The following is a 20476-nucleotide window of genomic DNA, read 5'->3' as shown; positions in this document are numbered from 1 at the left end:
TACAGTAGTCCAATCTACTGAGTACTGTACTCCTTACAATCAGGGCATGCGAGTTGCCTGGCAGAAACGGGAGGATCCGACGGAGTACTCGTAGTAGCCCGAAACACACGCTGGCTGTCTTGTTTGCTTGTGAATCTAGTTGAAGATTGCTATCAAACAAGACGCCGAGGTTCCGGATAGTATTTGCTGGTATCAATGGAGCCTCATCCGGGGTCAGCCGGAACTCCATCGACAGATGATGACTTTGCCTCAGTGGCGAGTAGAACAGCACCTCAGTTTTGTCTCCATTAAACTGCAGGGAGTTACTCCGCAGCCAGTCTGTGGTCAAGCGCATGCAGTTTTGAAACTGTTCTAGGGGCATCGCCTGTTTTCCTTCCAGCGAGAACACCAGTTGTGTGTCATCTGCATAGTTTACCAGTTCAACCCCAAACGCCTTAATAACCGCAAATAGTGGTTGCAGGTATATGTTAAAAAGAATGGGGCTGATACTGGACCCCTGTGGAACCCCGCAGGCTACGGGAGATTTTCCTGAAGAGAATGGTCCCAGCGTTACCATCTGTTGTCTCTCCGCAAGATAGGAGCGGAGCCACTGTAATGCTCGGCCCTTTACCCCTATCTCCTCCAGTCGCTCCAGTAGGATAGGGTGACTTACTGTGTCGAATGCGGCTGACATATCCAGGAGCACCAAGACAGTGGTGCTCCCGGTGTCAGCCCGCATTCGCAAGTTATCCATCCTACATGATCTTAATATTTTTATCTTGTATTGTTATATGATATTGTATTTTATATGAATTTTTTTAAAAAAAATATGTATAGTATGTCTTTTATGATGTTAATCGAATAAAGACTCATTGACTGACTGACTGAAAAAATATCAACAATTATGATGGTGAAATTGTGGGGGGTTTTCCATAGAAAAGACTTCCCATGCCTGACCAACTACGCCAATACCATTTAAGAATAAGGGTTTTATAGCAGGTAAACAGTAGCTTATTCTTTAGCATAGACAAGTTGAAAGGACAGCTAAGTCAAATATTCGTGGTATAATCTCATCAAATCGTGCTAATGCACGGCATCCAAGTGGGCAACAATTCACTTGAAATCAGTGTATATTATGTTTTCAAATATTATGTTGCTTTCCGATATAATTACTTTGCTTCGAATCCTTACAAATTAATTCTTCATACAGATACACTGTAGTATTCATTCCCTGTGGCTGGCAAAGCTCTTTGGTGAGAAAGAATGGAATATATTGATTTATAATTATATATTTGTATTTATTTTCTTCCGCTGGTATATTTGTTCATTTTCACACAAAAAACGATTTTAACCTGAGTTTACCAATGAATTTGAACACTTCAGTTTTTGTTAAAAAAAAACTTGTACTTGCTGTTGCAACAAAATTAATCACTTTTTTTCTAATAGTGTAAGTTAAACTTTTGAAAGTTTACACTTTGAAATGTTTTTAGTCTTACTTTTGATGGCAATCTATACTTTTCTTTTATTTTGCCTCCCATTAACTTGCATTACAATTTTGGAATACAGAAAAGAAATCGGGATTTGAAGTGGTTGCTTCATTTTTTTTTACCACTTCCCGTTGTATCTCTCCATGGGTCTCTTAATCTACTTACTCCCATCACTTGATGCTAATTCAATATTCCATTTTTATTGTGGATCACTAGCTTGAAATGTTTCAGACAAAGTATATTGAAATATTCTTGTAATCATAAAAGATCACTGACATAAGCCTATAAGCACACGCAAATATGTACAAGTACAGTAGAATAAATTATCCAGACGTCAGTCTATTCTCAGGTTCTTTCTTTATTTATTCAAGTCCCTCTGCCAGCCAACACGTGTTTTGTCATTGGGAAATTTACCCCACAACTTCCTCAGGGCTGCTTCGAATAAATCCAATCTGTTGTTGGGATAAAATCTGCTCCCAGCTTAGATTCTTTCCTAGTGACACGATATGATATGAGAGTCAAATACTTCCCAATCCACAATGTTCAAGCAATTCCGTTTCCGTTTGTATCGGTGACTCGCCGTAGTATAACAAAATCTCGTATAATCATCCACGCCAAGTGCACCCGTTGCAACGATGCAATGGGCGCCCTAGATGATTATACGAGAATGAAACGTGTTGGCTGGAAGAGGGTATTGAATAAAGAACCTGAGAATACATGGACGTCTGGATAATTTATACAGCTGTACTTGTACATATTTGCGTGTGCTTGGAAGCTTGTGTCAATTATTGTAACCGTCTAGCTTAACGGATTCATAGCTGACAGTCCTCTCCCCTTTTAGTACCGCGCACATTTTGGATTCATGCTTATATAATTGTGTACTATGTTTTTAAGCGCTGAGTTTCCTTATTCGCCCCCAGCATAAACAATCATCAAAGATCACTTTTGAATGTTCTTAATTTCCTATTGGTAATTTTTGAGACTGTATGTTTTCTGTTCATATTTTATTAGTGGTCTCTTAGAGAGTGCTATCTGGTTGCATAGAAGGGGTGGCGGTGGACAGGCAAGCTTTAGGGCAGGTGACCAAGTTTCCCATTTTCATTTAACTTACAGGTGCCAGGGGGGCCAACCAAGATTATGGAGGATGGGGTTATGAAAAAGCCTCTACCCTGCTCTATGGTGTCTGTCATCTGCATTTACCAGATGTGTGTGAAGGACTTTGCTAAGATTAATGTAAGTTGGTAGAGAGTTATGTAGAGTATGTACTAGCTTATCTGAGCACTGCATCCCCAAGTCTCAAATGTATTTCCAGATATCCGCTACTCAATCCCTTCTCCGCTACGACTTTGGATGGCCAGAATAACTTATGGGGGCATCTTAGACAGTCAAGAATGGATACGGATGCATCCTACTGTAGTGTTCACCCCAATATCATCCATTCGAATAACCCCATCCTCTCAGCCCAAATAGGAAATGTACCCTTTTCAAAGAAAAGGAGAACTGTCAGATGTCTCTCACCACTAGCTCAAGTGAGGTATGCTCTATAAGATAACAAGGGTGTGCATTTCCAGTTAGTCATCCTAAAATCGATTAGTGAACAATTTACAGTGCAGGCACTGGTCGCACTGGAACAAATCACAGAATAACTGAATGAGATGATGATGGCCTGGGTGAAGGGGCCAATAGACAATAACTGAATAAACCTTTTACTGTGGAAGAAATACATGATGCCATAGATGATTTAGTCAATGGTAATTCTGCAGGGCTTACAACTGAATTATGTAAATCACAAAAGGTGTTGCTAAGCTCTCCTTTTCTGCCACCTTACAATTAAGCACTCTAAAACAGCATGCTGCCTGATTCTACCAATGAGGCAATTATTATAGTGCTACTACAACTAGCAATGTAAACACATGCGAATATGTCAGTCATATTGACCACTCTCTTTATTAAACTTAGATACCAAAATGCTAGCTCAAGAAGTGAAACATCTGACTTACAAATTTTTAGGCTAATACTCCCAGACCAAATGGGATTCATTCCCAACAGGCTAACATTGCCCAACTTTTGCACTTTAGTCACTGTAATACATCCTAACAGGTCTTTTAGATGCCTAGAATGACTTTCAATCAATAATTCGATCAATCAATCAATCAATCAGTGATTTGTAGAGTGCGGCTACTCACACGTCAGGATCTTAAGGCGCTGGGGAAGAGGGGGTTGCCGATCCGTCTGGGGGTAGGGGGTTCAGTCGAAGAGCCTGGTCTTGAGGCCCTTCCTGAACTGTGTCAATTATGCGGATTGCCTGAGGTGGAGGTGGCAGGGTGTTCCAGGTCTTGGCGGAGAAAGGTCCTTCTCTGGTTCTAGTCTTGTGGATCCATGGGACGAAAGCCAGGGCAAGTTGGGAGGAGCAGAGTGGTCTGGCGGGTGCAAAGAAGGAAAAGTGGTGGTTCAGATATTCTGGTCCTGCATCATGGAGAGCTTTGTAGGCATGTGTGAGGAGCTTGAAGGTGATTCTCTTGTTGATAGGGAGACAGTGGAGTTGCCTGAGGTGTTGTGTCATGACGCTGCGGCAGGGGATGTTGAGGACTAGTCTTGCGGCGGCATTTTGGACGTTCTGAAGTTTCCTTGCCGTGGCTTTAAATGTATTTATTTAATAAGGCGCCCGTAATGCCTGTTGACAGATTATTATGTTTCCGTTTAACAAAGACGACACGCGTCTTTCTGTCAACACGGCTCGGGTTTTTTAAAACTTGTAACAGTCGTTCGCTAAATGCGATTTTGATTAACTAGTCTCTAGCAACCCCTTCCTCCCCCTCACAGCACAACAACACTAACCCTCCAAGCAAGATTATGCGACACAAATATAGCCCACACGCTTCGCCCCTCCCGTTTGCTGATGAGGTGAAGAATGCAAACTGCGATCACCTCCTGCTACGGAATGCCTCTGCCACTCTTTTTTTGGGTCGGACCATAATTTTGTTTGCTTTTAATTACACGCAAAAGAATTATGCTACTTTAGAGTCGGTTTTCATTTATTGCGCAATCGTTGGCACCCCAATGCACAGCTGTAGGCTATAGGACGCCGTAACATTTCTACACAAACCAAAGAGATAACCAGCCCGCCCTCGAAGGCTTTGCCATCTGACCGCTTCTGCTGTCCTCGGGTGTTTGTATGTCCTCTCTACTGTTCTTTGTGGCTGTTTTGTTTGTTGGGGCTGTCTTAGGGCTTTAAGGTAGGAAAAGGTGGCATTGTGGTACAGTTGTGCACTTACAAGGAGAGGGGATGGAAAGAGAGGGGATGGAAAGAGGCTAACGTTAAGAGGGGGCAGAGTGATGGTCTGCAAATACTGAAAGGGAGCATACTTTGCACGTTTGAATAGGACATTTGTTCGACTTTTTTCTGCATTCAGAACTCTCAGTGCATTTAGTATTTTTTTTTTCTCTTTTTGGTCAGATGCTTTTCAATTTGACTTTACACTATCGTCCTTATTGCCCCTGGAGGATTATCTAGATTCCTCGGCGCCCACCATTTATTAATTTAATGATCGTGATATGTGTACTTTCTTGTGTTTCAAAATTGTTCCTGTTCTAAAGTCCTTCCTTTGTATGCATCTGTGAATCTTGCTTCTTTGGCTCAGTGTAACTAAATTGTGCACTTTCCAATTTGTGTTCTTGATTTGCCACTAATTTCTCAAATGTTGATGTCCCCGTGTTCCTCGTGTACTTGTAACTGAGTTTAGTGTCTCCGCAGTGCAACTCATTCGAACACTCAGTGTACCTCATGTGCGGCCTGCTATGTTTTTAATTCACTGTTGTGTCCGCTAGCCTCAGACACTATTACGAGGCCCTCTTCAAGTGCCTTAGGTTGGTGTCCCACAGGCAGAAGCGTTTTAAGGCATTGGCAAAGTGGGCTGTGGCCTAGGGCCCCAACCTTTCAAGGAGCACATTCATAGTGCCAGCTCTGTTCGACAGAGTCTTTCCCTAATGACCTTGAGCAGATTGTTTTAATTGCCCTTTTCCTTTTATTTATTTTATTGCGGGTGCAGTGTAAGTCTATTACAGACATTTTTTTATAACAATGTTTTGTGTATAATTCATGCAATAGCCATAATTCTTTTTAGCAAAACAGGACCTCACATATGCGAAAAGTGACGCTGTCACAGACATTATTTACAGTAATATTACTGATTTGCTTCTCTGTTACAGTATTGAAAACACACGTAACTATCTCTGAACATTAGTTAGATGCAAACACATTTAGAATTTAGATAAGTGTGCCTACCAACTGTCAGTAAGCTGGCCAAAGACATGGTGAAAGAGCTGAAACTTTGATAAAACATTCAAAGGTGTTCTAAACAGGGGCCAACAAAATATGTTTGGCCCAGCCGCCCAGAAATCCTTAGGATGTCCCTGCACCCAGGTGTAGTCGTGGGTGAGTTTACTGTATGCCACTCATCTGCTTTTATGTTTGCCCTCTCTGCCTTAATTTGTGGCCTATAAATCCCCATATCGGTACTTAAAGCAGTGACTTTAACATCTGTCCCTGTATTCATCACAACTGGCCCAACCGTGGTCCGATTCGACTGTAATAGTACGCTACTATGCCAAACATACTCCACGTTACCCCTCTCCATTCTACTCTGTACCACTCCATACACCTGCACTCTACTCTGCACCACTCCACAATACTCCATTTCACTCTGCTTCACTGCACTCTTTCTCTGCCCCACTCCACTCCTGTCTACTTTACAATACTCCACTCTGTGCAACACTACACTGCAACACTGTACTCTATGCTAGTACACTATCCCACTTTATTCAAAACCAATACACTCCACACCAATATAATCCTCACCAAATCACGCTATTCCACTATACTCTACATCACTGCACTCTATTCTACTCTGCGTCTCTACATTCTATGCCAATGCTCTTAACGCCTACATTGAAAATGGCAATGTTTTTCACTTTTCATTATTATACCGATTGCAATAACGATACACAAATATAATTACTCCACTACAAAAAAAAAAAACATTGTCATTTCGAACGCCAACAGCTCTAAATTTAACAAAAGCGAGACCTATTGTATTGCAAATGCTTGTTAATAAAGCACTCCAAATTATCATGTTTCACATTGGTCATTTGTTCTCGAGTTGCAATGTGGTGTTCTTTCACCTCTTGGAGGGACTGCTGTCCTATTATCATTCATTATTATTTATGAAGCACACTATTACCTCATTACACAATTTCTACAAATTACAGAATAGTGTAACATATTTACTATTGGCTTTTACTCTGGGGTCCCCTACAATATGTTGGCTTCCATGAGCCTTGATTAACAACATGTCACTTAGCACCCAGTCTTCATAACTGTTACTAGTTTCTCTCACCTAGCAAAGAGTTACCACGCCGCAAAAGATCAACATGCAATCTTCAACAAACAACTGCCCTATTCAGGCACCAAGACGGGCTCGGGGGGGTGACTGTCTCAACGGTGGCTCCTCCGCGAAGGCGGAGGAGCATCATCCCGCAGCCCCTGAGTTCCAGGCAGCTGACAGAAACTGGAAAACTAAAATGATAATAAAACCATTTTATTTTCATTTTATTTTTCTTTCTACTAAAGGCAGCCAAGTTTAGGCGGGGTCATGACGAGAGCAGGGGGAGGAGTAGTGCACACTAAGTGCGCATGACCGTGTAGCTGGCTTTCCAAGGCTGTCCAAAACTTCACGCGCACTTTGACCTTTTCACCACCCAAGCTGTGTTGTACAGCCAGGTGGAGTAGAGGCACAGGCTCCTAGGGCCTGAGCAAGAATTAAACAAGCCCACTCAGGTCAATCACAGCACTGCTCTCATGAGAGCAGCGTCTTGATTGGAGTTAAGGAGCCTGCACAGGGACCAGAGCAGAAGAATCCCAAGATGGCGGCCGGCAGCGCAGCAGCAGGTAAGTGCTTTTTTTTTTTATTATATACCCTCACACTCCCCTTCATTCCCCTGCCTCACCATTTATTATGAAAGGGAGCCAGTACTGCACTGATCTACATGCCTAGGAGCCATGCGCATCCCAAAAAAATTCCAGTCGATAAGCCGGCAGCCCATTCATATGGCTCATAACAAGGTTTGTGAAGCAGCTTTAAGAACCTCAGTAGATCAGTGTACAGAAGTAGAATGGAGTTTCTATAAACATGATATAATGTATGGTGTTTTCATTCTTTTCACAATAATATATAAATAAAAAGAGCAACTATCCACTTCTTGCCCTACAAGTTTCCAAATAAAGTTTCTTAAAAGAAGCACTTACAATACGCAAATAACTGAAACATCAGTATTCAACTAGCCACAGGCAAAATAGTAGAGATTCAGTACTTTTATGTTTGCTGGTCATGGAAGTAGAAAATAAACGATACAATATTACCAGGTGGCTAAGTACAGAATCTCTACTAATTAGCCAGCATCATGGAAGAAAAGGAAATGTGTCCACTTGCATGGCCACTCACTATCAAATGTATTTAAGTTACAGTCGGAGAACATGAAATTACTTATCCATTTGGTTGTACGCTGCCAAATAGTACATTATGTGGCCCATTACGAGTTGCTTGGAATGGCGTCCCCAGGGGATTTTTCAGGGCAACTAAGTCCTTGCTGGTGTTTGTTGGAGCTCAGAATTCTCAGGTCCATAGCCCGCAGCCATGATAATTTCAGGCCCTCAGACATTAGGCCCAGACCTCCCTGCGGAGTTGCAGGAGCTGTCTCACCCAGCTCCCACTAAACCACATTCTTCAGCTATGGGAAATAGAAGAAGCTCCCCCACCTGAAGTTAAAAGGAACCTGCCCTCTTCCGGCCCCAACCCTGCCCACCTCCCAATGGCCAAACAAAAAAGCTCCATAACATTTAACACATGCTCAAAGCAGGTGGTAAACATTTGTGGATTTGAGCCGGTTATTTCCCCCGGATGGAGGAAAAATTTGGAACTGGACCTGGTAGCCCCAGTTCTGTGTGTTATTCCACATTCAGGATAAAATAACTTTTAATGTGTGCTATCTAATGGAGAGATACAGCTCTGTATCATTAATTCTGGCTAGCTAGAAGGCGGATACATAGCAAGGAAACCAAACTAGCTCTCTGGTGGCCAACCAAATGGGATGGCCTTTAGCATGTGTGGGCTGGGCCTGCGCCCTGGGTGCTGAACTGCAGAGTGGCGCTGACAATGGTCGAAGTTAAAGGGATCTGAGGAGCACACCATACCATTTTATTTAGGAAAGCAGTTCCCCTACTTTTTGTCAAAAGACAACCATCCAGGACGGTTAATTCTGTCAGCTGAAATGCTTAGCTGAAGTGTCCTTCAGGTCATCTCCTATGCTGTGGAAACAAGCAAGCAGCAGACAGCTAGACAAGCCTTCTTGCCAGGGTGCTGCCACCTGAAAGAAATGTATGTGTGTGCAACCGGTCAATCTGCAAATATAAAGGGCGCCTGGAAGCCGGTATTGGCTTTAATTGATGGAATTATTTGAAGCCTCCAGGAGGCACACATTTATTATGTGTAAGAGGTATTGTGAAGAATCTACCAGCTAAGATGTGAAGTGTGTGCTTTTAAAAGACAGTTACCCAAACAATTTCTTCCTGATGACACACATTTATTCTTTTTGAGGGGTGTTGTAAGGGAGTTACCAGCTAAGCTGTGAAGAATGTGCTTTTAAAAGACAGTTATAAATATAAAACAAGCATTGAAAATGCAATAGGTCTCGCCTTTGATTAAGTTAAAGCCATTTGCTTTGCCAATGTTATTGTATAGCAAAGCAAATGGCTTTAACTTGATGAAAGGTGAGACCTATAGCATTTTTAATGCTTGTTAAGTGAGTGACCAGGTACCAGTCTGTTTAGATTAGGTAATACCATCTGACGAGTATCCCTTTGGCAATTAGAGTACATTTTTGTCTAACAGTCCTAGATCCCCCTCCTTTACTTATATTTAACTACCAACGTTGGAAATGCGTAACAGGGCACAGTGTGGTGCAGTCTAGGGTTAGTGTAGTGAGCTGTATACACACTTCATGGCACATTAACTGACATCCTGCACTATAGATGCAACCCGTTATGAGACTTATTACAGTTATACGTTTGACATCATTCTGAACACCATTGTAAGATTATAATCAGCTGAAAACACGACGTGTCCTCCGTTTTTAAATCTTGGTTCTGTGCTACTCCTCATTATTGTATTTCTGCAATTTGCTATCACCTCCCCTCATGTATTACAACCTCCTTCTTTGAAACTATAGCCCTGCAACCTAGGAATATGTGATCTCCTCTCGCCTATCCATGTACCCCACCAACCATTACATGAACTCACATACCCCACTAATGATCACGACTCCCTCTAATTAATCTACCACAGAGAAAATTGAGTAAATGTTTGTAATGGTTTACTTGACACCAGAAAATTCAAATAACCAGTACCAAGCAATAACCAGGGCGACTAGTATTATGTGCCAGGGGAGGACCAAATTATGTGGCAGGGTGACAAAATTATGTAGAAATTATGCCGCATAATATAGAGCATTTTATGATAGTATTAGTTCATTACTTTGACATGTTTACACATGATAACACTGTCTGGAAAAATATGTCATCTTGTTTGTACCAGTTTATCTTACAAATACAGCAGTAAGCCAGTGAAAGATGGCCTGTCTATCTTTGTGATGGGCCTTCCACTGTGCAAGAACACGTTTAACACATGTTTTCGTAACTTTTGATCTGTGTGAGTTAGAAAGAAATGTTTTTTTGCTAAAATCTGCAGATTATGCATCAGAAGATGGATTATGTGGCAAACACGGCAAATCCATAATTACGCGGAAATGCCATGGCTAGAGAATCGCGTAATTCTAGTGACTTTGCCAATAACCCAATATCTACTGATTAACCACACTAACCTTGTGTTCCAGAGGAGTTTACTATCTACCATAAAGTGCTTCAATGTCCGTCTGGGGTAGTAAGCGCTATATAAATAAAATTAAAGTACATTTCTCTCCCCTACTTTGCCTTTAATCCATCTGTCACCCATCATTCCTTCCCTCGCTGTACTGTTTTCTGTCTCCCTTCTCACCCCAGTAGTGTCTGGTATCTGCTGTCCTTTCCCTATCTGCTCTCCCTCTCTGTCTGCTCACCTCACCCAGTGTTTTTCTGTTGGTCCTGCTAGCCCTTGTGTCCCTATCCCCGTTTCCCACGTTTGCGCACCCCTGCTCTTGTTCAGCCACTCTGCTTTCATCCTCTATTTCTTCTTCTCACAGCCCCCTCTCCGCCTTCCTCCTGCCTCGCGCTCACCGGCTCACCACAGCTCCCGCGTGTGCCCCCTCTTCCCCTTGTTGTCTCCTCCCACTCCCGCGCTCTTTGATGGGAACCTGCAAAACTGGTTTGAATAACTGATGCGAAGAGGAAGCTGATGTCTGCACATCTCCTGCTCTGGAGGAAGCTCTGACCCACATAGGCCTGTGCATCGGATAGGAACATGTTCCCAGGGACACCTTGCTTAACCCCTGAAGATCCAGGGCACGTGTTAAGTAGTGTAAGTATTGCACTGCTGGGACAATGGAAGTGCCTTGTTAATTTTTGACCTGTGCACTTCTGGGTGTCTGTGAGGTGGTGCTATTTTCGCCTCCTGCAGTGTTTTGCCTCGGAAAGTTATCCACAATGCACGCCTCATGCGCACCACTGGCACACTTGTGTTGTAGAGCCAAGTACATCCGAAACACTTCTGAGGCACTCATGGGGTCGTGTATACTACAGCCCCTGCACAGCCAAGGCATCTGAAGGGCAGTGCACTGTAGCGTAGTGCCACACTGCAGCTCTTGAGCTGTCAGCGCATCTGAATGTTTGCACCATTTTGCCACCCAGTATATGCTGGCATCTGTCAGGAGGCGACACGCTACAACCTCTGCATTGCTGAAGCCTAGGTGTGTTTGTCCCACCCTTGATTACTGACATCCCATCCCCATTTTCTGAGCCCCCGACTTCTTGTCCTGCCCACTGTTCCATCTGTGCCCGTTCCCAGGCGCACGGCTCTCGCCGTAGGTCACGAGCACTCTCTCCTTAGCTCATACATGCTTGCGTGATCTGTTAGGATTATTGACAGCCCTCACTAAGGTGTAGAGCTGGTTAATGCTCAGAAAGCTCAAGGTGAGATGTCTTTTCAAATCAGGCAGTCGCACCTCTACATCAAGATGGAAAATGGCGCCTACATGGTACCAAGGATCTTTGCTTGGTAGCAGACGTAGGGAGATGCTTCTTTACTGCGGTTGGTGGAGCCTGCCTACAGTAAGCATTATACTGGGGTAGGGAGGAAAAGCGAAAGCGTGCCATGCGTGCGTTATGCCGAAACACCGCGGAAAGCGAAAGCACCCCACCATGCGCGCGCGCACATCTCTTGTCCATACGCGTGCACATTTTGTCCACCCGTACGCGTGCACATGGAATCCGTATTGATTCCAAAAGGCCCTCGCATGGCGGGAGCAGCGCATGCGCGCTGCTAACGCCAGGCAAGACCTAAAAAAGCACTGCGTACAGCCTGAAAAAAATCTATATTTTGGAGACACTTTTTATCTTAAACCTTTCTGTGCATTCTGTAGCAGCCTTATCCTTGTGTGTAATGCAAGTCTAAAGTAATAACTTACAAGTTCGCAGGGCTTTGTCACAGACTGGGACCCTGTAGCACTAAACATACACAAGTGCTATTATCCACTGCACCAACGAAGATTTGGAGCGGTGCATTAACTAACAGAGGTTTCATAATATACAATAGTGCATTTTCCACTGATTGACTTAACTTCTGTTTAATTTTCATTTAAGCTGTGTGTTATTTTATATGTAGTTACTGGCAGGTAAAAGACCGAAAAAAGTTACAGAATATGTTTAGCCACGCCCACACATTCACTCACCCCAACCCCTGCGCGTAGCATCGCTGTTCTCATACTTTTTAGGTTTAGCCTGCATGCAGCGCGCATGCGCCGGCGCTATGGCGACGATCTATTGTATTTAACAGAAAAACTCACATGGGGCTTTTAGCCCACCCACACTCACAACTAGTTAAGAGCACAATCACTCTCCTTTGTTGCCTTCTACTTCTGCAGAAGTCACGATGAGCCACTTCCTGTGGCTTGCATAGAACACCGCTCAACTACCGATTAATTAAACTTATTTAGTGTCCCTCCTCCGCAAGCACTGTGATTTGGGAACTATTTCTACTTTCCTTGGCACGCATTGTGGCGTGCACGAAGCCTGCAGTCTGTCACGAGGACAGACTGCAGGCTTTGTGTTAAGCTGTAACGCTCAGTATCCAAGCTTTACTCTACCCTCACTGAACGAGCTAACTGATCAATGGAACAAGGCATTTACAATATAATGCGTGCCACAAAAACCTGCAATACAATTTTTAAATAAGCAAACAGATGAGTGCAAACGGTAGCCAGCTGCCCACGGGCTACAATGGTAAAACTCACGTTTCTTCCTTTAATAGACAACACTTGCGCTTATCTGCCAGTGCCAACAAACATCAGTTGTCATCATGGGCGAAACTTCCTTCCCCAGACCAATAAAGCAGAGCAGCATGTACCATGATAACACACTCTCCATCTCCCACAGTCACGCACCCACAAGTATATAATAATATACCTCCCTCATCCTTCTCTGACAATCGCCTTAACAGCCCCCAAAACATCCGCAACTTGACTTGTATTTTTTTTAAACATTGCAAATGTGCCTTATTGACCTAAGCAGCGCATCAGCAGACTGACCTGTTCCCTTATGACCATAATAATGGACTAAACCAAAAGCACACAGATGGAGGGGGGGGAGGGGGAGAAAGCTGAAAAGATTTTACGTTTGTGATTTCAGTATTTTATAGTGCAAGCCCAACAGGGGCGTGTGTGTTGCACAGAGGATAACTTGTGGCATTTAGAGGGAGAAGTTTTCCGTTTTATGGTTCTGTGTGAAAATAATGACTTTTTAGCAGCTTGCTGCTTGAAAGCTAGTTAGCTATGCCTGGCCGCTGGCACTTTGTCGTACAGCTCTGCAGCAACAAGCATTTCCAATGCAATAAGTCTAGCAATAAAAAAACCTACAAAAAAGTGTTTAACAACTGGAAAATCTGTGGCTAATGTTTCCCACTACACAAACGCATGGGGACCACATCGTTCTCTACCGGATTCAAAGCATACATGTTTCGACTTGCCCTTAATTATGCAAATCCGCCATTTTGTACAGTATGATATACCGGTTTTTAATGCCTACTCTGCAAATCCACCCCCCAGCTCAGACAGCTCTCAGCACTAACAGGATTTCTACTTCTTCTTTCTCATTCTCAGTCTATGGATTTGTCCTCGTGCCTGATTGGCACAGTTTTCAAGCAGACACTTTGGGTCACTTCTGTGGTCTCCTGTTTCTCAGTTCCTGTGCTGTCACAGAAACGTATTAGGTGTTTTTCCTGCTTGGAAAAACCTGCTCATCCCTCCACACCCCACTTCGAAGTCTGTGGACTTAAAAATTCGGGTTGTTAAAGCACTTGCTGCAGTCGTTGGATGTCTTGTCTGCTTTTGACTGGTCAAAGTAGCATACAATGCTAATGCACATGCTGCAAAGCACAACCTGCAACATGGAGATCACATATTTGTGTTTTATATACTAGCTCAATAGGTCACTGCTTTTATCACAGAGATCCTTTTGTTAGTACAGACAACCCACACAACTGCATTACTTTTAAATTCTGTCTTTGTGCTTCTCCAGGTCAAGCACTCTTAACATTATAATGCCTACCAGTTCGAATGATTTGAGACTCTGGCACCTTGCAACCAACACTGATGGCATAAACAGCAAGAAACTAAATAATAAATAAAGTAGTAAGTGCTATATAAATAGTTATTAGTTTAATTACTTCTTCTGATATTTCTTACATCCTTACAGTGCATGCATATCTCTTGCATACAGCGGTTCAACAAAGTCAAAAATGTGCCTCCAAATCATAGTTTGCATTTTAAGCACTTGTAAAGTGACAACAAGGTCTCAATATCATTGACAGCAAGGTGTTTGGCCAATAAAACCCAGCTATCATAAAACTCAAACAAAAGGAGTGCTCTTGTCCCTTTTAGGTACAGTCTTTGAATAATCACTCCACTGCAAACTAAAACAAGCATTTGCAATGCAACAGGTCTCGCATGTACGCGAATTTGAGCTATTGGCATTGTAAATGACAATGCCTTTTATTTAGGTTTACGTTTTTGAAGTATAAATAAGACGCATTGTCATTTACAATGCGAATAGCTTAAACTCGAGTAAATGCGAGACCTATTGCATTGCAATGTTTGTTTGTGAACCTGCACCCTGGCCAAATAAAGAATGTATTTCTACCCATTCATCAACCGCAGAATAGAAACCCGCTAATTCTTAGAGTCTTTCCTCAGGCTATAGCCATCTCCCTGTGGGCACTCAACGTCAGTCCTGACTATGTGATGCTATTTAACTGGATGGATGGATGGATGGATGGATGGATGGATGGATGGATGGATGGATGGATGGATGGACGGATGGATTCAATGGATGGACAGACTGACGGGCTATGAAGAGTGTATGTATGAATGATGCTTCTGAACAATGGATGGATGGTCTATGAAGAGAGTATGTATGAATGATGCTACTGAATGGTGTATGAAGAGTGTATGTATGAATGATGCTACTGAACACGATGGATGGATAGCTAGATGTCTACGAAGAGCGTATGTATGAATGATGATACTGAACAAGATAGATTGATGGATGAATGTATGGATGGATGGATGGACATAGCAGATGATCTAAAAAGAGTGTAGAGATTTGTTGACAAAGCGGCAGATGCTAGAGAGAAAGTGAACAAAGGAAGGAAGCAGACAGCTGGTTGCAAAGAGGTGGTCGGAGAGTGTAGTACACTAAGGGACAAATTAATGAAGTCAGATGGGCGGATGTGGGGACAAGGAGGTGTGTAACTAATCATCCTGCGTCAAGTGAAAGATGTGTAACTCAGAGGAGCCAGGGGTGTCTGGCAGCACCGCCCCAACCCTAAAGCCAGGTGTGTGGCGAGCGTGCCCTGAGAGTGTCCATGCAGCACAAGGCGCCCCGCAGTAAAACAGACCAGAGTAAACACGAAGCACACGCTGGGCAATAATGTTCTCCCCGCCCCCTCACGCCCACACACAAGCACAGAAAGCCCTCTACCCCAAGCACTTAAAGCAAGGTGATGCCATGTGATTAAATCAAGGGCAGTGTGGAGCTGTCTTTGAAAAAATATACAAGAGGACAGGCATGCCCAGGTGTGTTGAAATAATGAAGAGCTACCAGCCAAACGACTGCACTATGTCCGTGGGGGAATACTTTTATCGACAAGCACACTAAACAAAAGTGTCACAGTACCTTACCGAAACTGTCTCATATTGATTAAACGTAACCAAGGCGCCAGCCGTAATCCTACAGACACAACTGAAATATTGAGGCTTTTTAGTTTAATAAATAACTGATGTTAAATTCCAGGATGTTTCACTCTGTCTGTGGGAATGCCCAGCTGTAGTTTTTGCTGCCCAAGACTCCCAGAAGCTGTTATTAGAGGGCTCTGTGCTCCATTCCTCTGTGAGAGGCTGGGAGTGGGCCAACAACACGTGACTCCACCCCGTGCATGAACACACCACCAGACTTTTGTCAGGAGCTGAGATCCCGGCCTTATGGAGGGGTGGAAGGGTGTCCGATTCCACTGCATGCTGCACTAGGCGGGGGTGCGTGTCGGGCAGGCTATGAAGGGCATTAATCCTGGTAGGGGTGAGATAACGAGAGAGAGAGAGAAAGATTAAACTAATTTCTGGGACAGTATGGACAAGGCGGAACCACAAGCTACGAGGATCACAAAGTGTAAAGTTAGGCGCTGCATGGTCAGGGCAGATTCCAGGTTACTAGAAAGCACTTAGAGCCAGCTCGATTCTGCGGCCACAGCATTTTCCGCATAAATATGGATTACGCATTTGCCCCATAATCCATCATCTGCAGCATAATCTGCAGATAATAACTACAACAAAAGTGTGTAGCTCAAACGGATCCGAAGTTACTAAAAACACGGTGACGCGTTGCTGCGCAGGGGAAGGCCCTTCGCAAAAGTTTACTGGTCTTCGCGCTGCGAGGAATGCGGCACTTGTCAGGACTTTTATCATGAGAAAAGTATCCAACCCGGCATTCCGAGGCATCACGGTCTCTCGTCCTGACGCACTCCTGCTCCCTGCGCCAAGAAATCCTCCCTTGTTCCGCACTCCTCAGCAGCTTGTCTCTGCCTACTACCAGGCAGGATGGCGATGTTCCCTCGTGTCTACATTGGACATGGGAACTTGTGCTAATATATATGTACGGCTCGGCCAGGACACTCACGTTGAGTAATGCAGCAAGAATGAAATATGGACCCTATCGCACTTCCCTTTTATTATGCTGTAAAATGGCGCTCCCAGAGACAAAAGCGCAAGTAAAGTGCGGGTGCCGCTGAAAGGGGAAACTGTGGTCATTACGCAACCGCCCGGTCTCTTTTTCGGACGGCCCATCCGGACTGCTGTAAGAAATTCCTTCACAACAGCCATGAAGCTGACGACCCAGTCAGGATGGGCCGTCCAAAAGGGAGACAGGCCGGTAACTAAGATTGATAATTTTCAATGGGAAGCCAGCGTTTAGCATAAACGCTGAGGCAACCCAATGAAAATGATTGGCGGGGCCTCAAGTCCCCTTCTGAAATCTCCGGATGACATTAGCTCTCGCCGAGCGAGCAATGCATACGCACTGCAACACCAGGCGAGACCTAAAAAGAAATTTAAAAACATTGCCATTTACAAGGCCAATAGCTCTAACTCCAACAAATGCGAGGCCTATTACATTGCAAATGCTTGTTTTTTAATGCACTTCGACCACTGGATGTTGGAGCTCTCTGCATCAGTCTCCCTATGACTTAGACCCAAAGAAAAGTGCATTTAAGGCCGAGGTGCCCTTGTCTGCTTGTTCTTTTCTCATCATGGGGCTCCTTAATCTTGCCCCCTTTACCTTCCTCCTACTCCTACCAAATTTTCAATATGTAGGCAAAAAGGGGACAAGTGGAGGTGTGGGCGCTTAATTCGGTTTCACACAGGGCGCTCTCTGGGCAAAGACCAACTCTACTTGCAGAACTTCTTCAGGCTCTGCGCCTATATCCTGATGCTTTATCATGCCCCCTTGACTAGGGATCATTTCCCTCCCGCGTATGATTGGCTTTGTGATTGGTGCACCCAAACCCCGATGCCCTTTTCACTCTATTCTACATTCCTCTACCAGCCAGTATCTCCCACCATCAGCCCCGAAGGTGCTCGCTTTCCCTACACATGCCCGTTTTAAATATTCTGGCTCCTCAGCTCAACCTCCACTGCACTTGTTGCCAATTCTTACCGCATAAGAATTCCACTCTTGCCTTCAGCCATAACAAAACCAGACACCTTCTTCAGAAGAGAGAGGATTTGTAAAGGCGTTTACCATAGGAAACGCAACAATAATCGTTGTGTTTTCTTTTTAATTAATACATTATGTGGTAGGGGTGAGCGCACGCTAAAGCGAATGGCTATCCGTTATTTCCATGAATTCAGCAAAACTCCAGTTTTGAGCTTTTAAAAGGATGTCGTTTGTCCATAATTTAAACTCTTCCGGGTTGCAATACAACCAATCACACGGTGGTTCAAATGCTGGGAGTATAAAAGGGTTTAGGATTGGAGCACTTTGACCAATCAGAATGGTCTGCGCAGAATTTCGATGCGCTGATTTGCTGTGGAGTTCACTCTTGCCGAAACCGCCTTTACCAATCGAGACAACATCCCGCAGGAAAGAAAAGTCTTCTCGGTTGGTTCGCCCCGTTGCTGATAGTTGGTTGGTATCTGGACAGACCAAGCTGCAACCGTTTGTGATTCTGGAATTGAAATGAGCGGGGGTGGGTCAATGTGAGAAGCGATAGCATGGCAGCTCTTACCAGGGCTAATCCCGCGGGAGTTTATAAGAAGCGGAGGTTCACCTTTATTCCAGACTTTCGTGCGACGTTTGGGATGATGAAGGGGCTTGTAAAACTGACTGATGTTGAGCTCGCTGCTGGCCGTGTGGGCTCTGTGGTGTTTGCTCCAAGGGGCCTGTAGGATACCCGGGTTACAGGTCACTAAGGTATATAGCACATGAACTGCATTGGATATTCGCAGGGCTTTTAAGTCGGCTTATCTCAGACCCTGTAGTAATTGGGGGCATGGATACGTTTCCCCCGAGGCCACAAAGTACTGGCTGTAGTTTCCCGAGGGTCGTACCGATGCCAGCAAGGGAAGGTCGGGGTGTTGAAAGGTGGGTGCAGTGTTGCCAGATTTTTAGACCCGTCCCAAGCCCAAAGCCACTCCAATATAAGCCCAAAATAAGCCCAATCAGACCAGTTCCAGCCCAAATTAGCAAGTCTCCAATTATGCACAAATTGTCATCAGAAACAATTTTAACGACAAATATACATTCTATTCAATATACAGATGGTGGGAGGGTGTTAACTGGGCACCTGCCTTAATTCTATTAATTTTTAAGACCAGTTCTCACTGCTACTTCTAAGAGCCCCTGCAGCTCCACTCTGCCTATTGCTTAAAGATTCAGCCCCCCCCCCCGAAATCAGCTCCAGTTCGAGCGGCAAACAGTGTGCGTCAGTGCGCGCCTTGGCATCAGCAACGTGGTGAAGCACGGAGTGTCAGATCCATGCCAGGACAGTAGTAAGCAGACGCACGCGGTGCTGCCAGCAGGTGCGTGCGAGGTTGGGTGGCCCCTGCACGACCGTTTTCGAAGCTGGGCTGGCCTCTGAACAACCGATGTGGTCAGTTTTGGTTTGGGTGTTAAAACACTCTTTACCTACGTCAACTTCCTGGCATCTATCAATATTCATCACTTCCTACAAATAGGGTGACCAACTGGCATGGGTGCAAATTCAGGACGGTGAGTGTAAAAATTCAGGACAAAGGGTCAAAATTCAGGACAAAAATTCAGGACGGGAGGTCAAAATTCAGGACAAAACTTCGGGACAAAAGGTACGTTTTACAGACACATCAAAGGTGGTCGCGTAATAGTAATTCCATCTATATCCAAACGTTCATCCACTTGAAAACGTACGTATCTTTCCATCCATCATTTCACTCATCCATTCATCCACCCTTTCACCCTATCCATCTGTACACTCATACATCCACTCTTCCACCCAACCATCTACTCATCCATCCAGCCATTTATCCACTCACCCATCCAGCCAACATTTCACTTACTCATCCATCCACCCAGTTACTCATCCTACCACCCAGTCCCCTTTTCAGTCATCCATTCATCCTCCCTTTCTCTCTTCTTTTACCCTTTCACTTAGCCATCCTTCCTTTAATCCACCCATACTTCAACTCATCCACTCATGAATCCATCCATTGACCCTATCACTCATCCATCCACCCACCGATCAGCCACCCTTTCACTCATCCATCCATCCTTTCGCTCATTATCCATCTATTCACCCTTTCATTCATCCAATCACCCTTTCACTAATCCATCCAGCCATCCCTTCACTTACTCACTCGCCCACCTTTTCCTCTTAATTATGAGCTGAGCCTTTGTCTGCAGAGTTGCAGACAGAAGAGGCCCATCAAGAATTTCGCCCTTGCTGTCTTCCTAAAGCAAGGGGTGGGGTGGGGGAGGGTTCACTATGCACCTGCACATAGGCAATCTGAAAAAGTGGAAGTCATGAGTAATACTTGATTCACAGTGCCAGGCCATGCTGAGAAGAGGAGTGCAGGACAGGCTGCTGTGCACTTTTCAGAGCTAAGCAGTTGCAGTAAGCACTTTGGTAACAAGCATTGTCAAATCAAATAGGTTTAATCTGTGCATGATCTATTGACTGTCAATTTTTTTAGACATGTTGCACACCTCAGCGCTTGCGCTACTGTGT

The 20476-nt window shown here is 44.3% G+C and overlaps 1 protein-coding gene across 3 annotated transcripts in view; it reads right to left on the bottom strand.

The window, feature by feature from the left end:
• The window catches only part of ICE2 (interactor of little elongation complex ELL subunit 2), an 825537-nt gene extending 807348 nt beyond the window's left edge, over positions 1-18189 (bottom strand). Inside the window, exons 1-2 of one of the 3 annotated variants that reach the window (XM_085648300.1) lie at positions 17932-18184; positions 3653-3886 (exon numbers count right to left, since the gene is read on the bottom strand). Coding sequence is in view for 2 of the 3 variants with exons in the window: in XM_085648299.1 (XP_085504425.1) it covers positions 17932-17963 (32 nt within the window). In the remaining variant the exon portion in view is untranslated. Of the gene's footprint in view, positions 1-3652; positions 3887-17931 lie in introns of all 3 variants that reach the window. The other 2 variants (XM_085648299.1, XM_085648301.1) reach the window with 2 other exon arrangements.
• Between the last annotated feature and the right edge of the window lie 2287 nt (positions 18190-20476).

Source organism: Triturus cristatus, chromosome 3_2 (assembly GCF_964204655.1).
Source record: "Triturus cristatus chromosome 3_2, aTriCri1.1, whole genome shotgun sequence".
In the NCBI taxonomy this organism is placed as follows: Eukaryota; Metazoa; Chordata; class Amphibia; order Caudata; family Salamandridae; genus Triturus; species Triturus cristatus.
Note: the sequence above shows the minus strand (reverse complement) of the source record. Positions and strands in the feature narration are given on the sequence as shown.